At 43.9% G+C, this 21,662-nt stretch overlaps 1 protein-coding gene across 1 annotated transcript; it reads left to right on the forward strand.

Annotated features, from left to right (window-relative positions):
• The first annotated feature begins 1,215 nt into the window (after nt 1-1,215).
• col1a2 (collagen, type I, alpha 2) lies at nt 1,216-19,953 on the forward strand. The gene is made up of 49 exons (XM_079287864.1): nt 1,216-1,406; nt 4,622-4,673; nt 5,159-5,242; nt 5,877-5,933; nt 6,239-6,283; nt 6,385-6,438; nt 6,599-6,652; nt 6,785-6,838; nt 6,955-7,008; nt 7,627-7,680; nt 7,902-7,946; nt 8,099-8,197; nt 8,458-8,511; nt 8,830-8,928; nt 9,272-9,316; nt 9,605-9,703; nt 9,848-9,901; nt 9,996-10,103; nt 10,202-10,255; nt 10,404-10,502; nt 10,733-10,786; nt 10,932-11,030; nt 11,141-11,194; nt 11,309-11,362; nt 11,482-11,535; nt 11,737-11,790; nt 11,888-11,932; nt 12,211-12,309; nt 12,473-12,580; nt 12,913-12,966; nt 13,075-13,128; nt 13,873-13,926; nt 14,108-14,161; nt 14,278-14,385; nt 14,489-14,542; nt 15,148-15,201; nt 15,379-15,540; nt 15,705-15,812; nt 15,967-16,074; nt 16,229-16,282; nt 16,372-16,479; nt 16,592-16,645; nt 16,747-16,854; nt 16,962-17,015; nt 17,356-17,463; nt 17,550-17,793; nt 17,914-18,098; nt 18,232-18,474; nt 18,685-19,953. Exons 1-49 carry the CDS (start codon nt 1,348-1,350, stop codon nt 18,829-18,831), a joined length of 4,059 nt encoding a protein of 1,352 aa, XP_079143990.1. The 5' UTR covers nt 1,216-1,347; the 3' UTR covers nt 18,832-19,953.
• The last annotated feature ends 1,709 nt before the right edge of the window (nt 19,954-21,662 follow it).

Genomic DNA, 21,662 nt, shown 5'->3' on the forward strand with positions numbered 1-21,662 from the left:
GGACACAGGGCTGCTGCACTGAGCGATACATTTGTTTTAGTCGTGAATAGATTGATTCTGGTTAACAATGTAAATGTGAGTTTAAACACCGAGTGCAGCACTGCATTCATTTAGAAATATGTTCATGCTGTGCGCTTTACTCACTGGAAAGGACAGTGGATGTGTAATATAAGGCAGCATGAGGGGGAGAAAAGATGGCATGTCTGGTCATGTGGGCAGGTAAGCGCTGCTCAGAGAGAGAGCGGGAGAGAGAGGTTGAAACTAAATCTCTCCTTCACACCTGTCTTTTGTCAGTGTAAAGCTCCAGCAGACTATGTTGAATGTGAATCCCTGCATTCCACTCATAAGCTTTTGCAGAGTAAATATTCATTACAGTTTTAAACTGATCTAAAGAGTTTAGAAGCTTTACAGAAAAATCCAGATGTAGAAACAGAAACATTATTTTATTTGAACACAATTGTTTGGGAAATTATTAATGCATGTGGTTTGCACTTGAGAGGGGGAAAAAATATGGAAAATGACACAAATCTGCTTGACTGCACAATGGTCATTGTTGGTAGCCACATAATACACAAAATAGCAAGGTTGCCACGAGCATGCCATAAACAGTAGAAGAATAAGGCTTAGATGTGAGAAGTTTTAAAATAAATCCGTGCGTAAAAACGGTAAACTAAGAATTAAATGATTACAATTAAATTACAATCGATCAACAATAGTTCAGTAGATATTGCTACACTCCGTCTAAAAGTTACTTTCTTCATTAAATACAAAGTGAAGAAGAATCGGGCCCTCTCGGTACCAACTGAAGCCCACCGATGTGCACCAAAACGGGCACATTTTACGCACAAACCTAAACTGCGCGTTAGGTTGGATACCAGCCGCCCGTATCTCAGTACTGACACTCCGGATTCCCTGCAACCCGTAAAAGAGGGGAAAAACGTAGCCCTTCTTCTCCCTTTTAAACCTCGACGCTGTCCACGTCCTCAAAAAGAATGGATCTAATTAAAACGTTGCACTCGTCATCATCGCGAAAGCGTTGCCAAACGGGTTCTGGTGGAGAGGAGGCTGGGAGATGCAGCACCACATGACTGAGTGTGAGCTGGAGAGGGATGGGAGTCCGATTGGGTTTCTCTTCTCTCATTGGCCGGTGGGCTGACTTTTGACACGCAGACCAGGGACCCTCCTGCCGTATAAATAGGCCTGGTAGAACATTATTACTCTAGCATCACGGCAGCAGGTTTCCGCTCAGTTTGGAGTTACTCGTGTCATCACAACTGTAAGCCTGCTTGAAGGGTGGTTTAAAAACAGCGGTTTAGCAGCACAAGGAGTCTGCATGTCTGCGTAGACATGCTCAGCTTTGTGGATACTCGGATTCTGTTGCTGCTTGCAGTAACTTCATACCTAGCGTCATGTCAATGTAAGTTTGAATATCTGCTCTTTTTCTGTGATGGATATCTTTTTTCTCGGGTCCCACTGCTTGAGGATCTTGCGCTTTGACTTTTATTTGGGACTTACATGAAGGTCAACCTGAAGACAGCTCAAAGCACTGCAGACTAAAGCTCAACGGATTTAGCTCGTGCAGAGGATTCTTCACCCTTTTTTTTTTTTTACCCAAGGATACAATTATTTTATATTTCATTAGTTTCCGAGAGGGGAGAAGTTGCACTCCTGAAAAAAGTTTTCTCGCTTTGAAAGAGACCTCTAAAGTAATCGACCTCGTGACTTTTTAAAACTTTGAATGCATGTGGAGTCATCAAAATAGGCTAAATGTGTATTTTTCTTTCAGACATTAGATGAAAACCTTCGTGGGGCGTTGTACATATTGTTCCATCCAGACGTCCAGCTAATGCAGCTTTATTATAGGAAACGGCGATGTCTCCCCCTGGTGGCCATGAGTGTAAACTTCTACTTGGCACCAATTCGATTTTTTTCTCTCTAAAGAGAAGCACATCTGTTTTTTTTTAAAGTAGAAATTAGACTAAATGCTTATATATTATAGTATTTCTAGGTTTGCGTTAAACCTGGTCTATAACTGTCTTTATAGTTACACTTTACTGCGGAATTTATCATTATTTAGGACACAAAGCGATTTAAAGAATATACCACAAAATATACATTTATGTTGAAAGCTTCTTGGTAACTTTTTTACTGTTACAGTAAAAAAATGTTTAAAATGGGGAGGTAAATTGTCTCCCATCACCTTGAATGTCCAAGTGCGCCACCTCGTGGTGTAGATCGGACATGACGTGGTAGAGTTCATGGGGAGGTCCCAGCTGGGCCAAACCCAGCCATGACCAACTGATGTCCACCTGCGACACATTTTGGATGAGAGAGACACACGTCAGCCATGAACATTGGCCATAATGCAGTCATCAGATTATCAAAACTGCTTTACAATTTTGGCTTTTAGTATGATTCAATCTAATTGGGCTAAAATTCTCCTCTTTTTAACACAAAACCAGAAAGTGCACTTTTTAACAATATAGCAGCAGAAATCAGGATAAATAACTGATGTCAAACATCCCCCAATACAAGTGATGTCGTTCTTATCTTGTTTGCAGGAGCAGCCCAACTATTCCTGTCCCAAGGGCACAAACTACCAGTCCGGGCCTGTTAATAGCCGGATCCTTCTGGAATGCTAGTCAACACTGAGATTCACATTCAACACAGAGTTCGACAGGCTGAAGGCGTTTAGCATGCAGAGATGGCCCTCAGCTACACTTTCACACATCAAGCAGATTGATAGCAAGGAGTCAATACGGAAAAGCCAGATGTTTTAAGCCCGACAGAAGGTTTTGTTCAACATTTCGAGATTCTGGTCATCAGGGTCGCTTTGTTTTTAAACTTGTCTTGATCTCTGACACATTATTTAAGCCCTAGACGACGTTTAACGCCATCAAAACACACAAGCAGTGCAGCTTTCTGTTGCTATCTTTGAAAGGGAAAAAAATACTTTATCTTTGAATGTGGGATTACTGGATTTTAACATGGCCACTGTGCATTTTATTCCAGTCTTGTTTCTGCATAGTGTAGTTGCAGTCTCGTGTGTACATTTTACTCGACTTTGTTCTCATTCAAAGGCAAACAGAACTCTTTTCAGCGACCCAAAGAAAGAGTTAACGCAATCAAAAAGAATAGAGATGGATTGAAATGACACTGTTTCTGACTGTTTTGCTCTCAAAATGCGTATCATGTTCTAACGGAGTATTCCCTCTTCTCTCCCCACCCTCATGTTCTCCCTCTTCCTCCTCCCCATCTCTCCAACGCCACAGACTCGGTTAGTACACACGCATGATATCATGAAAGCAACACTTCTTAATGATAGCTTTACCTTGCCTCTTTGCTGTTTTAATCTTCCAAGCGCTGTGAAATATTCCATGACAGCGAGACATCTGGTTTGGTCTTGATGAGCAATCTCAACGATGGCAGAGAATTTAATTTCAGAGTTTCTGCCCCTGAACCAAGTTATTTCTTGCAGTTTTCTCCCTTCCTGTCCATGAATAGGTGAGGGTCCTATTGGCTAAAGTTTGTGTCAATGAAAGCTAAAACCGCAGCCCTGAGGCACCCATGGGGCCTGGTACAAAGGATCCTTTCTAAGGGGCAGAGGGAGGTTTGCCCCTAACAGCTGGCTTTGGGTCCGTTTGGAGTCGTCCCCTGCTCCTTGATCAGGATTTGATTTTGATTTACGTAAGCTGATCTCAGACCAGTTAGGAAAGGTTGAGATCGTCAGCTCAGATAAGCTAAAAAATAGAAAAGTATTTCACTGTTATAAATCAGACTGAGGCCCCTCTAATGTAAGACAAACAGAAACTGATGAGTGTTTGTTTGAATGACTCTGCTCATAATTGAGATTGCCCAAATCAGCAGTATGTTTGCAGCATTTTAATGTTTTAAAGGTGCAGTATGCACTGTGTGGTTCTTTATTTGTTCCACGGACTAACATATACTCTGCTAAGAGCTTGTTGAGTCTGGTTTGGGACGCTCCTTTTAGCATCTCTGTGCACATGTTGATGATTTATACCACATGCACATTGCTCTGCTGCGTTTTCATTGTAACGCCTGTATCTGCATGTTTAAATGATCCTCGTTATAGTATCACGTCTTAATTAGCATGCTTAGCTGTTTCTTGCGATGGGCACTCATCATCATGCTTACGCAAAAGATACGAGAGCTGAACGTTCACAATAGCCTACACGTTAAATGGCCTGAGAAGACGAAATAAATCTTACGTTTAATTGTCTTCTTTTATTTTTATTTTGGGAAAAGTCAAGGTGGGCACATAATGTTGTTCTTATGTGTCATTCACCTGCAGTGTGGCACATCAGACAAAGTGTAGTTTGGATTAGAAAAGGTCAGAGGGCATCTTTACGATGTCTGTTTTAATCACTGAAATGTGTTTTAACTTGCTTACCCTCTCGCCGGAAGATCAAGTTTGTTTTCATGCACATATTTTTTGATTTATCATAGAGCAGATTGTTTGAATACAGTTCATATCTGGTTTTGATTTTGCTTTTCGTTACATTGACACAGTTCAGATTAGATGCTGCTTCCCCTGCTTTGCTAGAGGAATGTTTAGGATCTGACATGTTGCTTCAGCAGCAGTTGTTCTGGTCTGACTGAGTGATTTTCTGCTGCAGGGTCCCCGAGGAGACAAAGGACCTCAAGGTGACAGGGTAAGCTGAAGCGAAACTCTGCTTCCTTCGATCAAACAACTGTTACCAATTATGTAATTCATGCAATTAATGTGGTGCATTTTGTTTGCATCTTTGGCTCTGTGTTTGTTGACATCATTTGACCCTCTAACCTTATTAGGCCACACCCCTTTCTTTACATCATCCATAGGCCCTAGGTTTTAGGGACAATAACAGTGATGTGCATGGATATGGGTGCTATTTCAAATATTTACCTCATTTATTGTATTCGCAAATTCATTTTCCAAAGTAGAATTTGTTTCCCCTCATTGTTACTGAAGTAAAGTCTGCTCATCACATCTTATAATAACACAATTAGCTACAACAGTGATCAAGCTTTATCTATTCATCTCTTGATTCTGTTCATTCATGAAACACAATAATCGAACAATCACAAGAAAACCATCCTGTCAGCCGCTGTTCCTCCAGCAACAGTGTTTGCTCACTATGTCGTCTGTGTTTTACAGGGTGATCAGGGCCCAAATGGAAGAGATGGCAAACCCGGACTCCCTGGCCCCGCTGGCCCCACTGGTCCCCCTGGGCTCGGAGGAGTAAGTCTCTTTATACTCGCTAAATAAGCCGCTTAGCTCAACAGTGTGTATCTCAAAAGTGGTCCAAAAACTATCACGATAATGCAGTTTCAGCCGTGGTCTGACTTCCAATGATTCTCATGATGCAAACTGCAGACAAAGCGTTGAAATATGTCTGTGTGATGTGTGTGTCTGAGCCAAATTCGGCTCATTCGGGGCTGCAGGCCACGTCTCTGTGCAGCGCCGGCTGGCAGCGTTTATAATCACTCCTGCTGCTTTGCTTTTTTTTAATGATGTCATAACCCCGTGACCTTTGACCCTTGACCCTTCACCCATTTGAAGGACAAGATTTCTGTTCGCGCTCTTAGTTAAATCTCTTTTAAGATCTTGACCCCTGAACTACATACTGTAGGATGCTGACTTCCATGTTGTGGTAAATCTGATTATAGGTGCAAAAAGGACCAATTTAAAGTCGCACATGCAGCTGTTGTGTGTTCCTACAGTATTCTTTCATGGCTGATTGTTGTGTCATGCCAATTACATCGACTTGGACGACTGGAAACAGTGACCGCTGCTATTCCTTGGTCCTGTATCAATGCTCTGCTTGTCCGATATGACTGATTCATCTGTGGTGTTTTTTTCTTCTTTTTACCAGAACTTTGCTGCTCAGTACGATGGCGTAAAAGCTCCCGATGCCGGCCCTGGACCCATGGTGAGGGACCCTCTCTCTTTCTACCACATACACACACAAATAAACACACACCTTCATCTACACACACACCTCAACCAACCTTTATTTCAATGGATACAGACTTCCCTGGACCTGAGCTGTCTGTTACTTCTATGTGTGTCTTTACATTCTTGCCTTCACATAAACACTTATAGTCCATGCTGGGATACTTACCTCACACCTTTGAATTCTGATTCCAGTCCTCACACACAGGACAAAGCGCACCAGCGTAGATTATTTTACTGTTGATAAATGCTGTGTATAATTAACTTATTTCTCCTTTTCAGGGTATAACGGGCTCTAGAGGCCCTACTGGACCTCCTGGACCTCCTGTAAGTTCACACACACCCTGCTCATTTAAGTTCAATCTGCTGTTACTATAATGTATATCTGACTCTGTACTATCTATAACTGCCTCTTTCTCATTCAACAGGGAGCTCAGGGACACACTGGACACCCTGGTGAGCCCGGAGAGCCTGGACAGAATGTAAGATCATCTTCCAAAATTCACACCATTCTTCAAATGATCATGTGTTTAGAATTGCTTTGTGCTCATTTCTTTGTCAGACTCATCCATGTGATGCCACAACCCGAAAAGTATTTGTTGTCTTTGCGATGTCTTAAATGTTCTGGTTTTCCTTCCGAAGGGTCATTTTGGTTCCACTGGCCCCTCCGGACCCCCTGGCAAATCTGGAGAGGATGTACGTATACATTTGTGTTTCTACAGGCCCTTTTCCGGCACTACTTTGGGTTTCTTGTAATCTTGTAATGGTTCTGAGTTGCTGCTGTTGACTACAATGTGAAATGTAAATGTCTGTTTTGCTGACTCACAGGGTAACAACGGCAGACCTGGCAAGCCCGGAGACAGAGGTACCCCCGGCCCACAGGTAAGAGATGTTCTCCGAAAACAAGGAGAACAAAAAATGAACAGATACAAAACAGACATCTGAACGATAAATGTGAAGCATGTCTCGGTAATACTTTCTCGATTTTTGAATGGCAGGGCGCTCGTGGATTCCCTGGAACCCCTGGACTTCCAGGAATGAAGGGACACAGAGTGAGTGTTGATCTTTTCCTCTACATGACTGCGTGGTTTACCGAATCACCTGAAGCCCCCTGGCTTCAAGGCAAGCAGCCAAAACTGCTCCAAAACAACAACAAAAATGGCGGAAAGGCTACACCTGTGCTGCGTGGACTCAATAGTTTGGGAGCATGGTGGGAGTGATTTTAGAATCAACTTCCTTTCTCCTGCCTCGTGAGGAGCAATGTAGCATTATAACAGAGCTTTATGGCTGCCATTTAAGATTTTTAGTCCCTGTTTTGCATGAGAAATTCTCCAGCCAGACAGTAAAACTTCCTGGGAAACCACCTTTGCAAACAGCCTCCTGAATGTCTTACGTGATACTTTGGATGTCAGTACACATTCTCATGAGAGGTCGAACAAGCATCCCAAATGCTGATCCCTCTGATAATCTCATCGATCTAATGAGGATCCCCGTCTCATCACTTTGTCCCTTATCTCTTCTTAATTGTTTCTGGAGTAGCACAGTATATTTCCAATTAATAGGAGTGATAATAATAGCACTCTATGCCTTTATATAGCCCACAGGCTGTCATGTGATGTCTGTTTGCCCTTATGAACGTCTTCCATCATCACTCTCTTTCTGTGCTACAGGGCTACACTGGCTTGGATGGACGCAAGGGAGAGAACGGTGGTGCCGGTGGCAAGGTAAGGAGGGCACCCAATGAGTACTTCATGTCGGATCCCAGTTTCTCTTGTATTAATGTCGATGTCAGCCATACTGATAAGTTTAGGGTTAGACTTCCGAGTAATGTATTGTAGTTTCTGCAAGGATGCATTTACATGACTTAGTTTCTCCAGGTTTTTCAGCTCTCACCTTGAGTCCCTTCACTCCAGATACCTAATCTCCTCTCCTGTCTCTACTATAGGGTGAGAATGGTGCCCACGGAGCTTCTGGAAGTTCTGGACTCGCTGTAAGTTTTTGATCGAGTTTACCATTCGTGCACAAAACCGTAGTAAACCCTGCCATAATAATAACGGAGCCATCGTTCATCATTTGCCATTACACGACCGCAGTAAAGACGCATTCCTCATGACTTCTATTTTTTGTGTGTTCTCTCTTTAGGGAGCTCGTGGTACGACTGGTGAGAGAGGCCGTCCCGGCCCTGCTGGCCCTGCTGGTTCTCGTGGTGCTGATGGCAATGTTGGACCCTCTGGCCCTGCTGTGAGTATTGGCCTTTTAAACCCTTGTAAGATGAATGCATTTTGTGAATATTGAACTCAAGATACCGATCCAGTTTGTACTTGGTGATTGATATTTTAAAGTATAAATGATAATCTGAAATATAATGTCAGAGGAAGGATAAATATGCTACTAAATATTGATTATATGAATATTATTGCACTCATATTAGACAAACGTAATGTGAGCTTTGACCTATGTTACATGTATCTGGATGTCATATCAGCTGTTCTTCTACCCAGGGTCCCCTCGGATCTGCTGGTCCCCCCGGTTTCCCCGGCGGCCCCGGACCCAAGGTAAGTGTGATGTCACTTCCTGTGGCATTTACTGTCCTTTGGCAACACATCCTCCCAGAGATGTTTATGTGTAGGGCCACAAACGGAAAAGTTCTCATTGGCATACAGTATCAACATCTCTCAGACAAATAAACTCCACGTGACCATCTGTCAATGTTGACCAATCCAATAGCTTCTTGTGTATTATCCCCATGGGAATAGTTCAGACATGCCTCAGTCACTCTGGACCATTTGTTTTCATAATTGCAACACATCCTTAAGAAACACCCTGATTAGGATTTCATTAATTAATCATGGCTGTATTTTTGTCTTTAACAGGGAGAGATTGGACCCGGTGGAGCTACTGGCCCATCTGGACCTCAGGGAGGTAGAGGAGAGCCCGGTACCAATGGTGCTGTTGGCCCCGGTGGTCCCATTGTACGTATACAAAGCTCATACCGCTCTTCTTGGAAGAATCATAAGCAAAAACATGTATTTTATTTTGTCCTTCATTTTGTTTGGATTGTTGTGTTGCTACAGATTTCCTCAATTAATTCCTAAACTTCATTAAATATAAATCATGACATTTATTCTGAATTATGATTCTATGATTTGCATTGATTTGTCTTTACCACATTTCCCCGAACATTATCCTTTTTTTCATATTATTGTGCTTTGGAGTGTGTTTGTTAAATCCATGAAAAAGTTAAATGCACTAATTGATGCAGCAAGGTGTTTTTAATCAGAATGTTTTCCCTAATTTCTTGTTCTTTTCCTGCAGGGAAACCCTGGTGTCAATGGCCTGAATGGAGCCAAGGGACCTGCTGTAAGTACTCAGGATTGTACTATTAGGGCATACGCAGGTCAAAGGTCGGTTAGACACACAGAGGTTACAACCATTAGTCCCGAATCCATGCTGCACAGATAACACATAAATAATGTGGTTATTTTAATTGACATGATTTACTTTTACTAATTGCAGGATGCAGTTTTTATTTTTTCTATTCCAACTTAGCATAATATGGTCTCTATTTATTAGACAATGATCAAATACAGGCAATGTTTCAAGATAGGCTGTAGCGATGCTCACCTGTCCCTCACGGCTGTTATTTAGGGTACCCCTGGTGTTTCTGGAGCTCCTGGCTTCCCCGGACCAAGAGGAGGACCTGGTCCCCAGGGCCCTCAGGGTTCTGGTGGACAGAGAGGCCTTTCTGTGAGTACACAACCGACACACAAACAACGCCAAAAAAACATACATATTCCTTTTGAAAGTATGTTGTACACACAATGCATACAGACACACCGAAACACAGATCATTGTGTCAATAATTAAACAGTGTCTGTTTATCTGTTTTAGGGAGATCCTGGTGTTCAGGGTATCAAGGGAGATGGCGGACCCAAAGGAGAGCCTGTAAGTTCACGTACTGATCTTTTCGTTTAAAATGTGAAGTACCTCTGAATACGTCATGACTGTTGTCCTTCAACTTCTCTGTTGCCTTCCTCAGGGTCACTCTGGACCTCAGGGAGCCCCCGGACCTCATGGTGAGGAGGGCAAGAGAGGACCCAATGGTGAGCTCGGTGCCAATGGACCTGCTGGAAGCCGTGGAGCTAGAGTGAGTACCAGACCATCGTCTCTGATGGGACCCATATGATTCCATATTCAGAGCCATGTTTTTTGGATCACCTGCTGATGCTTGTGTGTCTCTTACAGGGCGCCTCTGGCAGCCGTGGGATGCCTGGTAGTGAGGGAAGATCTGGCCCAATTGTAAGTCTGCAATGAACAAATCTCCTTCCACCAACATGCAATTTTGATAACGCAAATCTATATTTAATTACACTGATGAGAAGCCAAAAATAAAGTTCTGTTATGCTTCCAATGTTATATAGTGTATAATATTGTCTCCTTCTCATAGGGCATGCCTGGTGCCCGTGGTTCCACTGGTAATGCTGGACCTCGTGGACCCCCTGGAGATGCTGGCCGCGCCGGTGAGTCTGGCCCAGCTGGTTTAAGGGTGAGTCTTTTGCTAATTTCATTTTTCATCTGGTGTCCATGTTAGTTCTCAGAGTCTCGGCTACAGAGAGGAAAGGCCTCTAGCTTGGAGCAGCAGTGAAAGGCTGTTTTGTGAAATGAATTTGCCTTGTGTGCATGATTAAACCCAATATTTAGTTGAAAGGTAGTTGCCTCAAGGGATCGAATGAAGTTTGATTGATTGATTGATTGATTGATGTTTATCATGTACAGGGTCACTCAGGAAGCCCTGGAAACTCCGGACCCCCAGGAAAAGAGGGACCTTCTGTGAGTAAATCTGAATTTTACACTGAAACTTGCGAATCTATTATTGATAATATCCCCAAATTTTACTTCCGGACACAATCTCATTCTGTACTGTTCATGATATTTCTTATTAACATCCTGCTGTACTTTCTGTTTCCTCCTCCAGGGACCCGCTGGACAAGATGGCCGCTCTGGAGCTCCTGGCCCATCTGGGTCTAGAGGCCAGCCCGGAAACATTGGTTTCCCCGGACCCAAAGGACCTTCTGTAAGTGGAAACAAAGCCCAAACTGAACAATGAGCATTTGGATCTCTTTTTTGCTTTTGGTTTTCAAGTTTATCGTAACCTGTGCGTAACCTACCTCTTACCTCCGTCAGGGTGAGGGTGGCAAGCCTGGAGATAAGGGATCCGCAGGCCCCTCTGGACTGAGAGTAAGTCAAACAATACCCTGCAAGTGTTTAACATAGTAACTCACTGATAAATTTCATCATGGTGTGTCAGCTCCTTTGTCAGTTGTTATAACATGTCATCATATTCCTACCTAGGGAACCCCTGGAGCTGATGGCAACAATGGAGCCACCGGTGTCAATGGACCTGCTGTAAGTATCCTTTTATATATATATAAATATACTATATAAATCACATATACAAATACATACACCATGTATGTGTCGTTTTAACACTGGTCTTCTCTCTTTCTCTTTCTCTTTCGCTACAGGGCGGTGTTGGTGAGAAGGGAGAGCAGGGACCTTCTGGATCTCCCGGCTTCCAGGTTCGCATTCTTCATCTGATTCTATTCCCTGCTCATTGTGAACAGCGCTAAGACAATGAAAAACACAAAAGTGCATTCATCAGAGCAATTCCAGTCGAATTGCAATATAACCTTAGCAGCTACACAACACACACACACAGTATCAGCATGAATGGCACTGTTGAGTCCATTGGTCCTGATGTTGCGGCTCGATGTTTTCAGGGTCTGCCCGGACCCGCTGGAGGTGCTGGAGAGGCCGGCAAGGCCGGAGAGAGAGTAAGTAACACACACTGACTTCCAACATGTTGCACAGTCGAACCATACTTTGTAGAATAAGCAGTACATCTCTAACCCACCGTTCTTGTCTGTATAGGGAATCTCAGGAGACCATGGAATTGCTGGACCTGCTGGTACCAAGGTGAGTTCACCTGTTCATGCCTTTGTTTTCCAGAGCACATGCAGTACAGAGATTTTTTTTTAGTTTCCAGTTAATATTCAGGATGAGTTACCTTTCAAAATCAGAGGCGTTCTGGGTCTATTAGTAGCCTCTCAGATTCATGATGCCAAACGCATTAGTTAGAATACTAACAGAATATCTCCGTCATTGTGGCAGATTACATTTGCATTCATATAGTAAAACAACCAGCTTCAAGTCGCCGAAGACAATACACTGACTCCCTCTGTGTGTTCCTGCAGGGAGAGCGTGGTAACGCCGGTGCTGCCGGATCTACTGGACCTCAGGGACCAATTGGAAGCCGTGGACCCGCTGGAGCCCCTGGAATCGATGGTGGCAAGGTAAGATGTTGCCATATAATGGTTGTTTATCTGCCCTTCTGAGTAAAATGATCCTGTAGAAGCCGAATATGTTGGGGCCAAGCTCATATATGAGGGAATGTATTTATGGAATCACGTGCGTTTTATGCAAAAAGGAACCATGGTTTGTCATGTCTGTTTCCAGGGAGAGCCTGGTGCTGGTGGAGCTGCTGGTGGACCTGGACACCAGGGAGCTGGTGGCATGCCCGGAGAGCGTGGAGGCGCCGGTGGCCCTGGAATCAAGGGAGAGAAGGTAAACTCCACAAATCGCCCACCTGCAAATAAAGCGGGATGTCAGCCTTCAAAATAACTCAAATGTGTTAATGAGATTTGTTAATAATCAGACAGCCACAACAGCTCTGTAAATACCATAGGCATCCTGTGACGATGTATATGGTGACCAGTATTTATTTTATAATGCTTGTTGTATGTAATGTATATGCTGTTTGGATTATTGATCACCAAATTAGCTTTTACCTAATTCTCCGTGTGTGTTTGTTATACATGCTCCCTGTTAAATAAGCTTGTAAAAATAATAAATGTAAATTTCCTCTCTAAACTTCCCTCCTCCTGTCTCTCCTCTAGGGAGAGGGTGGACACAGAGGACTCGAAGGCAATGGTGGCAGAGATGGTAGCCGTGTAAGTTCAACTCTAATTCTTCTTGAAGCACTTGATATAAAAGTGTTTGAGTGTAGCAACCAGAGCACCAGAGCCTTGGTCTTAGTGTCCTCTCATCTCTCGTTCTAGGGTATGGCTGGACCCGCTGGACCTCCAGGACCCACTGGAGCCAATGGCGATAAGGTAAGTTGGTGATGTGTGGATGTTATTTACCACAAAACAAATAATCAGATATACCATTAGAATGTGGCCGTTGAGGATGAAAACTGTAACACAGATTCATTTATGTTATGGAGCTTTGTAACGAGCTAAAGAATGGCTGCCTCCAACATCAGTTAAGATGGCTGGCAGACTCTCGTACCAGTGACCGACAGAAGAAAACCATCAAGACGTGTTTTTAAGATCAAATCACAATCAGATATTGTCTCTTGGCTGACCAACTCAAATCTATATCCTTGAACATCGCACTGCTCTTTAGGAGAACCCCAACTTTAGCATTGTGTCTGATGCTAGAACCTCAACACTGCCACCTGATGGCTGGTTTATAATATTCCAGCAATGGCTCAACCTCAGCCTAATCTAGGATGGCATAGGCGAGAACGTAATAAATGCAGCCGGCCGGCGGATGCACAACTTTGCAGCAGCCTTTTTCCAAACGGTTTACCTATTGTTTTTGGACAAAAAAACGGTGACACAACTTTTGCATTATGTCGTAAAAGAAGAAAAAACAAAGAGTTATATTTTATTTCATCCATATCAGCTTTTTAAATTCTATCTACAGTACAAAAGTCTGTTTAAAACAATGCTGCTGACAAAAGATTTCTCATGTGTGTATGGATTTATAGACGGATAACAATGGATGAATGGATGGATAGATTGCCGGAAGCTATGCTAAGCTAATGAAACTCTCACTGTTCTCTCCTCCAGGGTGAGAGCGGTGGCTTCGGACCTTCCGGCCCAGCTGGACCTCGTGGAGGCTCTGTAAGTAGCTGTGGCTGACTTCCTTCATGCTAACCCGTTTCACCATATTCGCCCTAAATTACCTGTTGCCATGATATCACCAGCACCTGATGATATTATAACAGACAAAGACCGAATGACAACTTACAGCTTTTATGTGCAGCTTAAATTGTCTTTCTGACCCACTGCTTGTTCTCCACAGGGAGAGCGTGGAGAGGTTGGATCTGCTGGATCTCCCGGATTCGGTGGACCCCCTGTAAGCCAGCAGCCGATCACCTTGCAATACAAAATACTCTATACGGTGATACAAATACATACACGCACACTATTGCCCAGATATTGACCCTGCCCCATTACTCTTCCTGTTTGCAGGGTTCTGACGGTCAGACCGGAGCAAGAGGAGAGCGTGGACCTGGTGGAGTAAAGGGAGAAGTTGGCCCATCTGGTCCTTCTGGACCCGCTGGACAGTCTGGACCTGCTGTTAGTACCATTTACAGTTGACATACAACCACTTACATTGACAATTTAAAAACTCAGATGAGATATGAGTGATGTGAACGGTGTCGGATTTCTGTTTTTCTAGGGTCCTTCTGGCCCTGCTGGACCTACTGGTGGTCGTGGAGACAACGGACCTCCTGTGAGTACTGAAACATTTAAAATAATTCCTCCTGAATACATGTATTGCATCTGTAAGCATTTAAGATCCTTAAAAACATGACAGTATACATAAACACATACATAATCTGTTTACCTCAGAGTCAAACGGCTCTCTCGCCCCTTCAGCTCAAGTGAAGTCTACCAGAGCATTTAGTGACTGGAAATTAACATCATCAATCTAAGGGGCCAATTTCATCTGAAAAGTTATATTTGTAAATGTGAATGTCAGAGGACGACCACTGTCCACTGACCACTGAGTTATAAGTAACTCTGTTTTCCACAATCAAACGCCATGTAAATGCTTTTTCCTGCAGCACTTGAGCCACAAACTCACACATTTTCTATTTTTCCTTAACTTTAAGATTGATAATCAATGACGTTTTAGGAACATGTATCATATAGCTGCAGCAGTACTCAAGGACTTTGTGTTTTTTATTTAATTTATTCATCTCTTTATTATACCTCTCTGATGTCCACTCACACACACACACACACACACACACACATCGACACACACAAACAGGCACACCACACATTCTTGATGACCGCTGTGTAACCTTTGATGGTGTGTGTTCCCGATGTCAGGGTCTGACTGGTTTCCCTGGTTCTGCTGGTAGAGTTGGCGGTTCTGGTCCCGCTGTGAGTATTGCTCTTATAACGCACACACACACACACACACACACACACACATGCATGCATGTAAGCCCATGTTGAATGCATTGGATTACGTAACATTTTCAAATAATTTTCTCATCTTGCTGCTTCTCATATCAGTGAAACTGACATAACCACATTCTGCGCCTCTTCTCCTCACAGGGTATTGTTGGACCCCCTGGCTCCGCTGGTTCAGCTGGTAAGGATGGTCCTCGTGGTCTCCGTGGTGAGTCTGGTCCCGGTGGTCCTTCTGGAGAGCAGGGTATGGTTGGACCACCTGGTCTTTTCGGAGAGAAAGGACCCTCTGGAGAGTCTGGTCCCCCTGTAAGTTTGATCAAAATGATGAGACCTTTGGAACACTGAAATGTTGAAAACAACAACAACTGTTGGATAAATAAATATGACTGAGTTTACATCTGTATTATGGGCATATAGATCCATAGACATCCATCGCCAATACATTAATATGTGGCTTGTGTGTTGTTTAGGGTAGTCCTGGTAGTTCTGGAACCGGTGGTCCTCTTGGACTTCAAGGATTCGTTGGTCTGCCTGGTGCTAGAGGAGATCGTGGTACACCCGGCGGTGGTGGTGGATTGGTAAATTTGTGCATAGTTTTCAGTCACCATGCACCTTTGCGAAAGAAAACATCTGCCAGAGGGTCAAACATGCATTCCATACATACTGTATCACATACAGTATGAAGCCTGGGACTGTCGTTGACCCAGTGGTTTTCTCTGCATGCTATCACAGGGAGAGTCTGGTAGAGTTGGACCTGCTGGTTCCCCTGGAGCTCGTGGTCCCTCTGGCAACATTGGCCTGCCTGGTATGACCGGACCCCAAGGAGAGGCTGGACGTGAGGTAAGGATTGATCTGGAATTACCTGGTAGTGGTAACCCAATGTGGAGTATTAGAGTATTCGACAAAAACATGGACTCACAAGAACCTGACACGATAGCCTGATAACAAGATAGCAACTTTTATGTCAACTATAATATCCTTTGCCATCTTACAGGGTAACTCTGGTAACGATGGACCCCCTGGTCGTGCTGGTTCTGCTGGATTCAAGGTAATGCCCGTTCATACACATTGAAGCACATTTGAACACACACATATGCTATGCTCTGACCCACATTTACACCTTTCCACCATGTTTAGGGAGAGCGTGGTGAGCCCGGACCTGCTGGTGGCATGGGAATTTCTGGTTCCCCCGGATCTGCTGGCCCCTCTGGAGCATCTGGTAGAGGTGGAAACCGTGGAGAGTCTGTACGTATAAACAGCAACCCGTTTAAGATGAATTCACAAAATGTACAGGTTACACAACATCTACATTAATCTGCTTTCTCATCCTTTCATTCCTCTCTCTTCTTGTCTCTAGGGCCCAGGAGGTCCCTCTGGACCTGTTGGAGCAGCTGGAGCTAGAGGTGGCGCTGTAAGTACAATGAACAAGTATACTCATAGAAATAGTACATATAATAATTAATCGACTAAAAGTACACAGATCTAACACGCGTGTGTGTGTGTGTGTTATAGGGATCTGCTGGAACCCGTGGTGAGAAGGGAGTTGGTGGAGAGAAGGGAGAGAGAGGCATGAAGGGTCTGCGCGGACATGGTGGTCTCCAGGGAATGCCCGGACCTTCTGTGAGTGACCCATACCGTCGTAATGCACACAAAATATGTGCTCATATTCACCTAATCTACAACACCTACTATGATGTCACTCAGTGATGCACTTTCTCTCCCCTCAGGGACCCTCCGGTGACTCTGGAGTTGCCGGCGGAAACGGACCTTCTGGACCCAGAGTGAGTGGAATCCTAATCACCCACAATACACCAGTGGTTTTCTTGTTCTACCTGTATCCATAGAGGCACCATGTCCTCAAATCAAAGGCTTATATGCGAGCTAGTAATTAGCAGAGCTAGTTAAGGTCAGTGTGGCAGAGAGAGTATCAAGGAGTGTTCATTGTAACGTGATGAACCACATTCAGAGCTAGTAACATTTCTAAAGGTGTCATTAATAACTATCTTACTGATCTCTGTTGCATTGTGTTATTTTCGTGATCACTAAAACAACAAATACAGGAGATATAGTAATGTAAAAAGACGAATGTTTGACTGTGTCATGTGATGACCTCCTCTTCAGGGACCTGCTGGACCCCATGGACCCTCTGGTAAGGATGGCAGAGCCGGCGGCCATGGAACCCTTGGCTCTCCTGGTGTTCGTGGACCCCCTGGATACGTTGGACCTGCTGTAAGCACATCTAGAGTCTTGTAAACCTGACAGTTGACAACTGCTACTGCGATACACATATCAATCCTCTCTTTCATCCACATCAGGGTCCTGCCGGATCTCCCGGTCTGGCCGGACCTCCCGGCCCCGCTGGTGGTGGATATGATGTCTCTGGATACGATGAGTACAGAGCCGATCAGCCCTCTCTGAGAGCCAAGGACTACGAGGTCGATGCCACCATCAAGTCCCTCAACACTCAGCTCGAGAACATGCTCACCCCTGAGGGATCCAGGAAGAACCCTGCCCGCACCTGCCGTGACATCAAGCTCAGCCACCCCGAATGGAGCAGCGGTAAGCTCAACTTAATCCGACAGCTCTGTGGGGGCAGATACCGCTTACATTTAGTACGGTTAAGATGTCTTTTGGAGCCCATATGTAGGAGAGTAAAACGCTCTTTTTCCTGCCCTGTAGGATTCTACTGGATTGACCCCAACCAGGGATGCATCAATGACGCCATCAAGGTCTTCTGCGACTTCACCACCCGTGAGACCTGCATCCACGCCCATCCCGAGAGCATTGCTCGCAAGAACTGGTTCAGAAGCACCGAGGGCAAGAAGCACGTCTGGTTCGGAGAGACCATCAACGGCGGTACTGAGGTGAGCGTCCACGGAGAGGAAACACGTTTTACTTTATTTGAAACAAAAGGGGTTTAAACACCACACAAGCACCCAAGACCCGGAAATAACAGCAACAACAGATGTAATATTTATTTTTCTTTCCTTCGTGCAGTTTACCTACAACGATGCGACCCTCAGCCCCCAGAGCATGGCCACCCAGCTTGCCTTCATGCGCCTGCTGTCCAACCAGGCTAGCCAGAACATCACCTACCACTGCAAGAACAGCAACGCCTACATGAGCGATGAGACCGGTAACCTGAAGAAGGCTGTGGTGATCCAGGGCTCCAACGACGTTGAGCTGAGAGCCGAGGGCAACAGCCGCTTCACCTTCTCCGTGCTTGAGGATGGCTGCACTGTGAGTTGCTCTTTGGTCTTTACTGTTACCTTCACCGCTTCTGGCTCATTCTTCCTCATGAGAAAGAAATTACTCAGTTTGCAAACTGCTACATTAATGCAGTTTTTGGTGTCACGAGACAGAGCTAATTTGTTTCACTGCTGTGTGATTTGTATTATTTTGCCACTATTCTAACATTTGGTCCCTCTTTTTCTTCCTTTGCGCCTGCAGAGACACACTGGTGAGTGGAGCAAGACAGTGATTGAGTACAGAACAAATAAACCATCTCGCCTGCCCATCCTCGACATTGCACCTTTGGACATTGGTGGAGCTGATCAGGAGTTTGGTTTGGACATTGGCCCAGTCTGTTTCAAATAAATAGACTCATGATAAATTAAACACCAAAAAGAGAGAAAGAACGAAAAAACAAAATCTCTGCCCTTCTTTCTGTGTTGTTTTTTTATACTGAATGCTGATTTCTCTCTGCGAATCCACTTGCTTAAGATGGGCAACTATCTGAGAGGACTGAATGGACTGAAGGGAGCATTTGTGCAATGCAAATTAATACAGCAACCCAAAGGGACGTGGGAAAACAGCTTGTTGTGGGACATCATGTCATCCTTTTGTAAAAAATAAAAGAAGTGTAATAAAAACGCTGAAAGTATGCATCACTTTGTGGTCTTTGTATATCTTCCAAAGAGGAGGTTTAAAACCACAATTTCCATGAAAAAAAGGTTTAAGCTACCTCATGCCTGTACCTAAAGAAAATACTTTTGACAAAACCTGGGTCCACAACCGAGATGTTAAGACTTCTAATGCTTCAAGCTGTATCGGAAGGTGCTCAGTTACTTGAAGCAGAGATCTATGGTGCTAATATGCAGCTCTGGAGCTAACCACTTTTACTGTATTACTTTGTATTGACATTTGAGGAGTCTTGCATTCGTCCCCTGATGCTCCCCCACTTTAAGCAGGTGGAATGTTTCTAAATCTGATGTCTGGTTTTTGTTTTGTTTCATTTTGTTTTGCTCTTTTTTTTTGTTTTGTCTAGAAGGTTGTTTTTTTTTGTTTTGGTTTTTTGTTCAGGCTTTTTTTACTCAAAACCCCACACCGAGTGTTCATACTGACAGCACATATTTCATCCAATTCTTAATGCTTTTTAGGCGGCCTCTTTCTCTCTAAAAAAAATGAAACCACAAAGTCTATTGTTCCTATTTTGTATATGTGAGATGTTTAAATAAATTGTGAAAAGTTCTGAAATAAAGCATGTCCAATGTTCCAAAACAGACAACTCAGTGACTTAAGTGCTTTCGTGTTTTAATGACACCATTGAAGGTTTGTCACTGTATTTTGGTTCTAGTTTGGCTGATGGTAGCAAATCATCAAGAACTTAAACATCTTCTGACTGTGGAAGCACAGTCATATCTGATTTACTTTCCCCCTCTTTCATGCTTTTCAACAGTACATCTGAATTTAATGTACAGTAAATTTCTGTTGACACTGTCCATGCCAATGTGTGATTACTAATGTGCATTGTGTCTTGTAAATATGCATCTTCTGATGTTGCTTTTCCTTGCATAATACAGCTTTTGCATCCAAATAAATTTCTGTGGTTTGGATCAAGGCATGAATTGCAGTGATAAATGCACACCAATGTGGGGACATGGCATTCCTGCAGAAAAGACTTGTTTTGTCACTTTGTCAGAGGCTGAGTTCAGTGTGTTAAGGGAACTGGGATATGCAAGCTTTCTGAAAAAGTGGATTTAATTATACCTCCTCATGAAGAAGCAGTTGTATTCAGCTAAAGATAAAGGCATCAATACATAAAAAGTATTTTCTGTGAAGTGGTGGAAATACACTTCTCTATACAAGTTCAGTGAATCACAATCCATCTACATCGTACTGTCGATTGTAGGTTAATGTGTCTGTAATGATGACAGAATATTTTTTATTATTCAAACTGTTCATTGCCTAAAAGTCATTTTTGAAAGAGTGACAGACTGCTCCTGAACATGACTTTGGACACAACAGCTTCAGTTCATCCTTCTGAGTATATTCCATGTGGAGATCAACCGAGGAGCCATGGTAGCATTGAGCTTATCACCCGAAATTCAAAGTCTCCAGTATTGGAGAGACAGCGAGATCCCCCTTGTGGCACTGGCACCTCAGTGGCTAGTCTGTGGCAAGCGTCAGTCAGGCGTCAGTCAGGTGCCACAACTGTGGCAAGCAAGCGGCACTCGTTCGACACCCGTCAATAAGCTGCCGAGCTGAGCGGGCGGAGCCACATTTCCTTCAGCCAACAGTGTGCCGTTGGAAAAGTACTGGCATATGATGAAGAATACACATTGTGGCCAGACTTCCGAACCAAATGACTCCTAGGTGCTACTTCAGCCCCCCCTGCTGTGTCGACGCCTTGAATGACCAAATGCCAACTGTGTGTCCTTCCTGCAGATCTGAATGTGAATGCCCCCTTCCTGCTCTTTGTCTCTACTACTACTATGTCTGGTCATAGTCTTCCCTAGTTTTCTAGTATTTGCATGCAGTCTAAACACTGCTCTGGCTCCCTGTATAAAATGCTTCTTTGTCATTTGTTCTGGGTCAACTCACCGGCTCAGATCTGTTCTGTGTCTGTGAGGTCACCAGTGTGCCGGCATGCTTTAACAAACTCACAACACCACAGCAACTTCTGAACTAGACTTGAATGATTTCTTCAACACATACCACTCCAGGGATAGGTACCTACCACTGAACAGCATACCACTCCAGGGATAGGTCTACCACTGAACAATAGCCGCATACCACTCCATGGTGGTACCTACCACTGAACAATAGCCGCATACCACTCCAGGGATAGGTACCTACCACTGAACAACAGTAAGTTACCGTTCATTTACGGTGAAATTGTTTAGAGTGTATCTTTGACCACGGAGCAGCAAAGACTGGGATGCATGTTGCAACCACGGGTCTACAGCATCTGATACGCATAACCCTTATGATAATAAACCACAGCTAGAACCGTTAATCACACAGACATCCGGCGACAAACATACTATGTATTTCTTTTTACATTACATTAATTAAAATGACTTGGCGAAAGTGACACTTTTGAAGTGAGATTTTGAGATACCTTTACTCCACATGTCATTCTACCTACTACTATTACTACATTTCAGAATCAGAAATGGTTTATTGCCAAGTACATTTGCACATAC

Source organism: Melanostigma gelatinosum (assembly GCF_949748355.1).
Source record: "Melanostigma gelatinosum genome assembly, chromosome: 17".
In the NCBI taxonomy this organism is placed as follows: domain Eukaryota; kingdom Metazoa; phylum Chordata; class Actinopteri; order Perciformes; family Zoarcidae; genus Melanostigma; species Melanostigma gelatinosum.